Here is an 11285-nt window from a genome sequence, read left to right as displayed (position 1 = left end):
ATGTTTCATTTACATGTTTCAAAGCAGCAGCATCCTACCCGGTTTCCATAGTGACGCATTGATTGGATTGTAGCACGATGCCCTGCCCACTATCACTACAACGTACAGTGCCTTCAGAAAGTATTCACACCCTTTGACTTTTTCACATTCATTTTTTTACAACCAGAATTCAAAATGTATTAAATTGAGATGTTTTTCCATCTGGACTACATGCAATACCCCATAATGTCAAAGTGGATATTTTTGTTGTTGACATTTTTACAAATGTATTAAAAATGAAGAGCTGAAATGTCTTGAGTCAATAAGTACTCAACTCCTTTGTTATGGCAAACCTAAATCAGTTCAGGAGTAAACATTTGCTTAACATAAGTTGCATGGACTCACTGTGTGCAATAATAGTGTTTAACATGCTCTTTTAATGACTGCCTCATTTCTGTACTCCACACATACAATTACCGGTAAGGTCCCTCAGTCAAGCAGTGAATTTCAAACACAGATTCAACCAAAGCAGACATTGATGATCCCTTTGAGCATGGTGAAGTTATTAATTACACTTTGGATGGTGTATCTATACACCCAGTCACTACAAAGATACAGGTGTCCTTCCTAACTCAGTTGCCAGAGAGGAAGGAAACCACTCAGGGATTTGACCATAAGGCCAATGGTGACTTTAAAACAGTTACAGAGTTTAATGGCTGTGATAGGAGAAAACTGAGGATGGATCAACAACTTTGTCGTTACTCCACAATACTAACCTAATTGACAGAGTGAAAATATTACAAAACATGCATCCTGTTTGCAACAAGGCACTAAAGTAATACTGCAAGAAATGTGGCAAAGCAATTAACTTTTTTTCCTGATTACAAAGTGTTATGTTTGGGAGAAATCCATTACATAGCATTACTGAGTACCACTCTCCATATTTTCAAGTGATTGCATAATACTATGGGTATGCTTGTAATCTTTAAGGACTAGGGAGTTTATCAGGATAACAAAGAAAAGGAATGGAGCTAAGCACATGCAAAACACCAGAAAATGGTTGTCTAGCAATGATCAACAATCAATTTGACAGAGCTTGAATCATTTTGAAAATAATAATGGCCAAATGTTGCACGATCCAGGTGTGGAAAGCTCTTAAGAGACTTACCCAGAAAGACACACAGCTGTAATCACCACCTAAAGTGCAACAAATTGTTGACTCTGGTGTGAATACTTACAGAAATATCTAATTTACATATTTCATTTTTAATAAATTTGCAAACATTTCTAAAAGCAAGTTTTCACTTTTGCCATTCTGAATTGTGTGTAGATGGGTGAGAAAAATCAATTTTGAATTCAGCATGTAACACAATGTGGAATAAGTCAAGGGACATGAATACGTTCTGATGGCACTGTATTTGTGAATTTCTGTTTTCAATTGACACAAAATTGGCACCAATATATAATTATGCACCAAGGCCACCCCCCTCAATTCTGATTGATACTACAATCAGTGTAGACAGATAAATACCTGTCTCAATAACAGGGACAAAGAGGGTAAAGGTTGCAGCCAATACAATATAACGTTTTGTGAATAGTTAAGATTACAGTACTGTTTGTTTTTCCTGCTCTTCTCTAAATTAGCTGCACAGCCATGCTACCTGGCTCTGATTCTGCATGTAGTTGTGCTGCTAGGCAGATGGCAGCCCCAGCAGGTGGTCCATGTCAGACTCAGCTCTATAATAATTTTAGCTTCTCTGGTCACCAGTCACAAAACTAATGCACACAGCAACCTCCTCAGTGGGGAAATCCACTCTAGAAAAAATTATATCACACCTGTGCTATATATTAAAACCCCCCAAAAATTCCAATGAACAGAGACATTTTCCATTTTAACTGTTTTTTTTCTCCATTTAATCGTTTGATATGTGTCATATTGATTTTAAGCAACATGCTCAAATTTCACAGAATCAATTAGTGTACAGTACTTTAACAGTATTTGACATTGTTTCTATTTTATATTGTAATATAGAATGACCAAAGGAAACATTTAAGAGAGGCACAATTAGGACAAATCTTTAAACAACAAGGATGGTCAATGTCAGAAGTTTTTATAATGCAGCAATGTCTGAATTTGTTCTGCTTAATTTTCAACTCTGTTTTGAATCTTTACCAGTCCATAGCAGTAGACAGTCTGATTTACACACAAATAACCACCCAATTCATGATCTGAGACTTCCCTCTCCCTAGGGTCTCCTTGCCATGCACAGTATTATCAGACACAACACTGTACTTCTGGAGGGATAAGATACAGTAGCTTCTGGGAAGGTTTGTTTATTTTTAGAGGTGATTATTGAAGGAATGTTAAGTAGGTCATTTCTCCCTGCTAGAATACTAATACAGAGTTAGTCTCGAGGGACAAACAGTTTAAGTTTCTTTACATTTACCCTTCAGTGGCCACAGGCAGAGCAAAATGAATTATTGACAGGCGTCAGAGACTGAGTGAAAAATAAAGGACATTATTAACAGGGGAGGGAAAAGCTTCCAGTTATTGCTCCACCACATTTCATTAGGGCTCGTTGTGGGTGCTGCAGACTACAGACCAGGGAGAGATCGAAAGAGAGAATATCCAGAATCATCACAGACATCAAGCATATCTGTAAACTAGTATGGGTTGTTGTATTGATGTCGTTCATATAGCTGTAATGTTAGCGGATTCCTTCAGGTACACAGGGTGGAGCACCAATTAGAATAGTCCGTTGACCTGCTCAGTCTCAGGGTCCAGGTCAATGTCTTAGCAACATGGCCTTGTGGGTAGCCCTGGAATCGTGGGCATCTAGGATGGGGCAGAAAAAAATAACAATATCAGTATATTTGTGTCCTCTGATCAAGAGATTGATTCAGTTGATTCTCTGTTGAGGCCAGTGCTTTCTTACCATGCCAACCTGATGGGCAGGACGAACCCTGTGGGCACCCCCTTTTTATCCGCCTCGTGGGACAGGGACAGATGGGTCTTTGCCATGCAGATGGGCAGATTCCCCAAAGCCCTGGACAAGACAGTAATGGCATTCATTGAAAGGAGATTAAAACCTCAAATAGAAATGCAAGTCTGTTGACAGAATTTCACCAACAAAAATAAAGTCTGGCCTTAAGTCTCTTTTTTTTTCTTGAACCTTCAAGGATGAAGTTGACAACGGAAGGCCCATGTCCTTGAGTAGAATGAGCTCCAGATATCATGTAAACAAATAACCATCTCGATTAAAATCCTTGGTCTCATAGCCATTGTACCCATTTGGTGTAAAGCTCCACCTTGTGCTGGGCATCTGGCAGCAGCTCTATGTTATCAGCCCCGTAGATCTTCTGAGAAATGATCCGGATCTTCTCCACAATGGGCAGCTAAAAGTGATTCAGACAGACAAACACACACATATGCATGACATATGAGTACCATAAAACTGGTTCAGGTCATCTACACGGATTCGTCAACGTTTCAATTTAGTGCATTTGCAACAGTACCAACCCACTGGGCACACCACGTCATTTTAACGTGGACAATTGGGTAATATTTGGTTGAGACGTTGGTCAATGAGTAAGTTGAATTTCCAGTGTGTTATCACTATGCTTTCAACCATATAAAAGCACAACCAAATTCCAATCGAAAAACAAAGTCCAATTTTTGGTTTAGTTGTCACACATGCTGTTCCAGATTCTGCACAGTACAACAGCAACAGCAATTGTGAAGATCTCCACAGACCTGAGACGACCCATGCATGAGATCTTGAACATGCACCCTTAATATGATTACATAAGAACAAATGTATAGTCACATTAACCTCAATGTGGCCATGGATGTGTTCCTCATTTTAAGGTTGAATGTTACATTAGTTTGTAAGATAGCCTTAACATTAGGCTATTTACTATATTTCATGTAAAAGTCATATTGACTTGTGTTTGGTTGACAACACAACCAAATATCAACATTTAAAGGGTATGCATCTACTGCTTGTATAGTTCCATCTGAGCCACTGGCTTAATCCCATTCTTTATAATTTATTTTTGGTTGAGTTGGAGTTGTGAATCCAGCATATCATTTGTTAACAAGTTAATAGGCTATATATTTTACACGACACAAGCAGGTGTGCTGCTCGTCGAACATCTCATTCCAAAATCATGGGCATTAATATGGAGTTGGTCCCCCCTTTGCTACAATAAGTCTCTACTCTTCTGGGAAGGCTTTCCACTAGATGTTGGAACATTGCTGTGGGGACTTGCTTCCATTCAGCCACATAAGCATTATTGAGGTCGGGCACTGATGTTGGGTGACTAGGCCTGGCTCACAGTCGGAATTCCAATTCATCCCAAAAGTGGTCGATGGGGTTGAGGTCAGGGCTCTGTGCAGGCCAGTCAAGTTTTTCCACACAGATCTCGACAAACCATTTCTGTATGGACCTCGCTTTGTGCACGGGGGCATTGTCATGCTGAAACAGGAAAGGGCCTTCCCCAAACTGTTGCCACAAAGTTGGAAGCACAGAATCGTCTAGAATGTAATTGTATACTGTAGCGTTAAGATTTCCCTTCACTGGAACTAAGGGACCTAGCCCAAACCATGAAAAACAGCCACAGACCATCATTCCTCCTCCATCAAACTTTACAGTTGACACTATGCATTCGGGCAGGTAGTGTTTTCCTGGCATCGGACTGCCAGATGGTCAAGCGGGATTCATCACTCCAGAGAAGGCATTTCCACTGCTCCAGAGTCCAATGGCGAGCCTTACACCACTCCAGCCACAACGGTTGTCATTGCGCATGGTTATCCTAGGCTTGTGTGCGGCTGCTCGGCCATGGAAACCCATTTCATGATGCTCCCAGCGAACAGTTCTTGTGCTGACATTGCTTCCAGAGGCAGTTTGGAACTCGGGATTGAGTGTTGCAACCGAGGACTTTCACGTGCTACGTGCCTCAGCTCTCGGCGGTCCCGTTCTGTGAGCTTGTGTGGCTCACCACTTCGAGGCTGAGTCGGCAAGTTCTCCTAGATGTTTTGACTTCACAATAACAGCACTTACAAGCAGACATTTTACAAACTGACTTGTTGGAAAGATCGCATCCTATGACGGTGCCAAATTAAAAGATACTGAGCTCTTCAGTACGGGCCATTCTACTGCCAATGTTTGTCTATGGAGGTTACGTGGCTGTGTGCTCAATTTGATACACCTGTCAGCATTGGGTATGGCTGAAATAGCCAAATCCTCTAATTTGAAGGGGTGTCCACATACTTTTGTATATATAGTGTATTTCAAAAGTGATATTGAATTGTGTTTGGTTGTCAATGCAACTAAATATCAACATTTGAAGGAGATTTATATTGTGCTTGGCTAATTCCATCTGTGCCACTGACTAGTCTTCAATTTCAGTTTGTCTGCAAAGTAATAAGTTATATGTTGGATTCACATCTCCATCTCAACCAAAAATCTAAGTTAAAGAATAGGACTAAATCAAATAAAACTTTATTTAAAGTGCATTTAAAGTTTGATTTGATGTAGTCCTATTGTTTAACTTAGGTTTTTAGTTGAGATTGAGACGTAAATCCAACATATCAATTATTCATTTGCAAACAAACTGGAATTAAAGCCAGACTAAGGCAGTGGCACAGATATAACTATCCAAGCAAAAGATGCTGCCCTGCCTATCTTTTTTTTGTGATAGTGGATATAACGTTGAAGATCTGACGTTTTAAAGGTACAAATTCAACATATTTTATACAAGATTTTTCCTATGTTGAAATTTGGTTACCATGACATAATCCTGTGGTTTAAATTTCACCCTCAACAGTTTACGTCGATTACTTTGATCAAATTCAATGTATTTTCCACATAGATTCCACTTTACAGTACATTGACAAATTATGTTGAAATAACGTTGATTCAACCAATTTGTGCCCAGTGGGAAGCCATTGCATAGCCTACAGTGCCTTGCGAAAGTATTCGGCCCCCTTGAACTTTGCGACCTTTTGCCACATTTCAGGCTTCAAACATAAAGATATGAAACTGTATTTTTTTGTGAAGAATCAACAACAAGTGGGACACAATCATGAAGTGGAACGACATTTATTGGATATTTCTAACTTTTTTAACAAATCAAAAACTGAAAAATTGGGCATGCAAAATTATTCAGCCCCTTTACTTTCAGTGCAGCAAACTCTCTCCAGAAGTTCAGTGAGGATCTCTGAATGATCCAATGTTGACCTAAATGACTAATGATGATAAATACAATCCACCTGTGTGTAATCAAGTCTCCGTATAAATGCACCTGCACTGTGATAGTCTCAGAGGTCCGTTAAAAGCGCAGAGAGCATCTTGAAGAACAAGGAACACACCAGGCAGGTCCGAGATACTGTTGTGAAGAAGTTTAAAGCCGGATTTGGATACAAAAAGATTTCCCAAGCTTTAAACATCCCAAGGAGCACTGTGCAAGCGATAATATTGAAATGGAAGGAGTATCAGACCACTGCAAATCTACCAAGACCTGGCCGTCCCTCTAAACTTTCAGCTCATACAAGGAGAAGACTGATCAGAGATGCAGCCAAGAGGCCCATGATCACTCTGGATGAACTGCAGAGATCTACAGCTGAGGTGGGAGACTCTGTCCATAGGACAACAATCAGTCGTATATTGCACAAATCTGGCCTTTATGGAAGAGTGGCAAGAAGAAAGCCATTTCTTAAAGATATCCATAAAAAGTGTTGTTTAAAGTTTGCCACAAGCCACCTGGGAGACACACCAAACATGTGGAAGAAGGTGCTCTGGTCAGATGAAACCAAAATTGAACTTTTTGGCAACAATGCAAAACGTTATGTTTGGCGTAAAAGCAACACAGCTGAACACACCATCCCACTGTCAAACATGGTGGTGGCAGCATCATGGTTTGGGCCTGCTTTTCTTCAGCAGGGACAGGGAAGATGGTTAAAATTGATGGGAAGATGGATGGAGCCAAATACAGGACCATTCTGGAAGAAAACCTGATGGAGTCTGCAAAAGACCTGAGACTGGGACGGAGATTTGTCTTCCAACAAGACAGTGATCCAAAACATAAAGCAAAATCTACAATGGAATGGTTCAAAAATAAACATATCCAGGTGTTAGAATGGCCAAGTCAAAGTCCAGACCTGAATCCCAATCGAGAATCTGTGGAAAGAACTGAAAACTGCTGTTCACAAATGCTCTCCATCCAACCTCACTGAGCTCGAGCTGTTTTGCAAGGAGGAATGGGAAAACATTTCAGTCTCTCGATGTGCAAAACTGATAGAGACATACCCCAAGTGACTTACAGCTGTAATCGCAGCAAAAGGTGGCGCTACAAAGTATTAACTTAAGGGGGCTGAATAATTTTGCACGCCCAATTTTTCAGTTTTTGATTCGTTAAAGTTTGAAATATCCAATAAAATTCGTTCCACTTCATGATTGTGTCCCACTTGTTGTTGATTCTACACAAAAAAAGACAGTTTTATATCTTAATGTTTGAAGCCTGAAATGTGGCAAAAGGTCGCAAAGTTCAAGGGGGCCGAATACTTTCGCAAGGCACTGTATATCAGGAATCAACCAATATTCCACTGCTCCTCTCCTCTGATTCCCCTTGTGCTCTCAGTCACCAATCACCAGAGGGGCGTACAGCAGCAGTCCTGCTCCTGTCTCTGACAGATCCACTGTAGTGGAGAATAGAGCCATTTCACATTTCGACTAACCTCGACTCAGGGGTCACAGGCACATCTCTCCTCACCTGTCAGTCGCACATTGACTGATGGAGTGACATGGGGTTGATGTATGGATACTCTGTGATGAAAACAGTCATCGGAGCATAAGAAGTGAATCACTGATTTCATCTACGGACATGACACAAGACTGATAGTGAGATGGTATGAATGGAAGTCCAGCCAGTGAACAGTCAAGATGAGAAAAATCTTTACGACCTGAGCAGGATGAAATCAATGCACCTATGTCATAAAGTGAAAACCAAGGTCTTTCAGTAAGGTCCAACGCTCGCTTTACCTCTACATCATAGAGAAACTTGAAGTCGCTGGGGGCCTCAGAAGCCCTCTGCACAGCCTGTCCCAGGGCCACAGCACCAGCACCCCCTTCAGCCCATTGAGAGCAGCGCACCGCATCAAAGGCTCCTGCTGCCTTGGCCAGGCTACAGATCAGGTCCAGCTCTGATTTCAGTGTCTGTCCTGCAGTCAGGGTCACAAAGGTCAGAGGTCAAAGCACTAATAGACAGGACAATAGGGGTAAAATAGTTTCAGATGCTCACCATGACAAAGACTTACTTGAAAGCGTTGACTGCCACCACCACTGGCACTCCAAAGTGTGTGGCATTTTCCACCTGTTTCCTCATGTTACTGCAGCCCTTTCCGAGATGCTCAAGGTTCTACGCAAGAACACACAATGGGTCTTGTTGATATATAGCCATTACATAACATATTGTGTATACTCTGCCTTTGTAGAGAAACCCCAGTGACCTTGACGAGCAAGTTAAGTGCAGCCAAGTTAAGTGCAGCAGTATGCACTGGTCCATGTAAATGAAGGGAGCTTGTGAACTGGACCTAATTGCACTCCATAATGGATGGGCCTGGGTAATTCAGATCAACTAATAGCATCAGATGAGAATTAAACCAGGTCACAAGACAGAGCAAATACCACGCTCATGCCCTTGATGCCTTCTAATGAATGATTGAGTCTTACAACCAAGACATAATGACATATTACCCATCCTCTGCACTAACAAAACATTTTCATAAAGGGGAAGTGACACATTTAGGATAGATGCCCTTTCATTGATGTGCTGAGGTGTGAAGGGGGAGGGGGTGAAGTTAAGACAGTGGGGGTGAGGGGCGAAGTAGTGTCTTACCTCTTCCACATATTCTTTGGGCAGGGGCAGTCCAGCAGTAACCTGCAGCAAGGGAGAAGTCCAGTCAAAAAGCCACCAAACTAGCATAAGCAATTATGGGATCAATCCCTACCCAATGACATGAAACTTAGTAGTGTTTGTGGGGATAGAGCTAAAGCAGCAGCAGAGTGAATATGAATGAGGTCTTCCTGTGTGACCGCCAAACAGCAGGAAATGTAATTACATTCTCAGCAGTGCACCTGCATTCATTGACGCGGGATAGAACATTCCATACGAGAAGATATGTGACAATAACGTGTGAACATTCTCTAGGCTGATCTGATGATTATAATTCACTGCAGTGAGCAACCATTCTTTTTCCTTTGAGGGTAAAAACCTGTCCTTCGATAGTTTTTTCTGAAGCAGTCTTTCTGAAAGCTGCCCGTTGTCACCACCGTTAGGACAGAGATGGAAAGATATTCAGAGACCCCCGGTAAAACTGTGCAGTCACTCACCATTGGCCCATCTCCATGCATCTCCGTGCATGGGGCGGCAGGTAGCCTAGTGGTTAGAGCGTTGGACTAGTAACCAAAAGGTTGCAAGATCGAATCCCTGAGCTGACAAGGTAAAACAAATCTGTGGTTCTGCCCCTGAACAAGGCAGTTTAACCCACTGTTCGTTCCTAGGCCGTCATTGAAAATAAGAATTTGTTCTTAACTGACTTGCCTAGTTAAATAAAGGTAAAATAAAAACAATTTATAAAACATCTTCAGGGCTCGGACAGTGGCCACCAGCACCACCACGTGAGGCCGGAGTAGCGGCATTTGATGTTGAAGAATGCCGACATGGAAGCACCAAACCCAGCCACCGTTGCTATCCCATGAGAGAGACAACCAACACTCACATTGCATGACTCGTTCATAGCTTTGTTTCTTGCCAAGGTAGAGGCTGTGTGTTTTAGCTCCACTTACCCACAAAGCCCTCCTGGCCGACCAGCTTCAGGGCCATCTTATCAGCCAAGGAGTTGCCATGGGTGATGTTGGCGAAGTGTCCGGCATGGACGAACACGGGTGTTTTCTGTTGAGAGAAATGCCTCACACAGCAGCAGAACATACAGACTGTGGCAATGTCACCACTCAGACTCACAGCAGTCAGTCTACCACATCAAAAGCCATACTGACTCAGAATCCCTTATCTGCAGTCAACATAAGTTTAGCTAAGCAAGTTCTAGGCTTTGAAATATCTGTTGATTAGACCAAATCCTGCCTCTGTACTTCTCAAAAGAGATATAGGGGATTAGTAACTAAGCTAAAAAACAGCCACAAGCAGATGCCTTCTGTCTATTCCAGACTGCGTTATCACTGCTCCGGGATAATGTAGGAAGCCTCACATCCACACTACCCTAACCAATTAAATAAATCTAAAACCCATTTTCCCACACTGCTTTGCTTCCCTCTCCTCCAGTCGCCGGGCCAGTACAGTTCAGCCCCCCCGGCTCTGTGGCCCCCACCCACCTCCAAAGTCTGCATCAGGTTGGGCTTGATGGCATCCCTCTTCAGCACAGTCAGGGCTCCGCTCACACCTTGTACAGAGTGAAAGCATAGGAAGAACCTTTCAAGCCCAGAATCAACAAGCACTCATCACAAACCTCAATCCAACCACTGATCATTGCACAACCACAGTAAAATGTTGTCAAAAACAGAGCAATTGAATGTGTTGACGGCCTATGTATTGGTTAACAGTGAAGGAAAAAGACTAGGGCCACTGACCAGATCCTCTGTGGTGATGGGCTGCCCGCTGCGGCTGGTGGCCACCACCTTGGCCAGGCGCTGGCCCATGTCCTCCAGGCTGCTGGTGAGATCCAGCACTGGCCACCAAGATACTGAACTGGGCCTGGGGTTGAGGGACAGAACATGTCAGTATTAGGTGACTAACTAATGGTAAACTAGTGTGTCCCTTCTCAGTCGGTGATTGGCCAACGGTGATCTTCCTCAGGAAACGATCATTGGTGTCCAACACTGAAAATGACGCAAAGACCCATAAAACATTATATTTCTCATGATTTTTGATAATATGCAGTATGCACAATAACAGCTGCTTGTGTCTCCCAGACACAGTGCATCTCCAGTACCTCCATGCCAGGTAAGAGAGTCTGGGTCCATGTCCAGGTGGGCGAAGCGGTTGATCTCCTCAGTGAGAGTGGTGGGGTCAGTCTTTTCAATGCACACTCTCTATAGGAGTCATACACACAGACACTTGCAGAGAAATTCTCTCACTAGCACAGCCAAGATGATAACGTCATTATCCAATTGTCATCCAATGAGCCGTTCTTTGTTCTGATGTTTTTAACTTCAGTCTGTTTATCTGGATGGGGAAGAACATCCGCTGACCTCCACTAAGGGGGACCAGACGGTTATATAAAGCTTGTG

At 42.5% G+C, this 11285-nt stretch overlaps 1 protein-coding gene across 4 annotated transcripts; it reads right to left on the bottom strand.

Annotated features, from left to right (window-relative positions):
* Positions 1 to 1869: 1869 nt before the first annotated feature.
* On the bottom strand, positions 1870 to 11279 carry LOC110504198 (uncharacterized). 4 transcript variants are annotated; one of them, XM_090220715.1, is made up of 11 exons: positions 10988 to 11279; positions 10626 to 10749; positions 10371 to 10438; positions 9828 to 9933; positions 8878 to 8919; positions 8297 to 8397; positions 8022 to 8200; positions 7718 to 7805; positions 3268 to 3375; positions 2916 to 3026; positions 1870 to 2815 (listed from the first exon to the last, which is right to left on the bottom strand). In XM_090220715.1, the coding sequence occupies exons 1-6, from the start codon at positions 10991 to 10993 to the stop codon at positions 8390 to 8392; spliced, it is 354 nt and encodes a 117-aa protein (XP_090076841.1). In that variant the 5' UTR covers positions 10994 to 11279; the 3' UTR covers positions 1870 to 2815; positions 2916 to 3026; positions 3268 to 3375; positions 7718 to 7805; positions 8022 to 8200; positions 8297 to 8389. The 4 variants fall into 4 exon arrangements, with proteins under 4 accessions (XP_090076841.1, XP_090076843.1, XP_090076842.1 ...); XM_090220717.1 differs by having other exon boundaries at positions 3289 to 3375; XM_090220716.1 differs by having other exon boundaries at positions 7753 to 7805.
* Positions 11280 to 11285: the final 6 nt, after the last annotated feature.

Source organism: Oncorhynchus mykiss, chromosome 25 (genome assembly GCF_057628025.1).
Source record: "Oncorhynchus mykiss isolate SJ-2025 chromosome 25, ASM5762802v1, whole genome shotgun sequence".
Lineage (NCBI taxonomy): Eukaryota > Metazoa > Chordata > Actinopteri > Salmoniformes > Salmonidae > Oncorhynchus > Oncorhynchus mykiss.
The sequence above is the reverse complement of the archived record's forward strand: the minus strand, read 5'-3'. Positions and strand labels throughout refer to the sequence as shown.

Bases quoted from the DNA above. Each gene is read 5' to 3' on its own strand.
- LOC110504198 (XM_090220715.1), bottom strand. The intron at 9,934-10,370 runs GTGGGTGGGGGC...TTCTCTCAACAG, and splicing joins ACCTGATGCAGACTTTGGAG to AAAACACCCGTGTTCGTCCA. The intron at 8,920-9,827 runs GTAAGTGGAGCT...CCCTTGCTGCAG, and splicing joins CGGCCAGGAGGGCTTTGTGG to GTTACTGCTGGACTGCCCCT.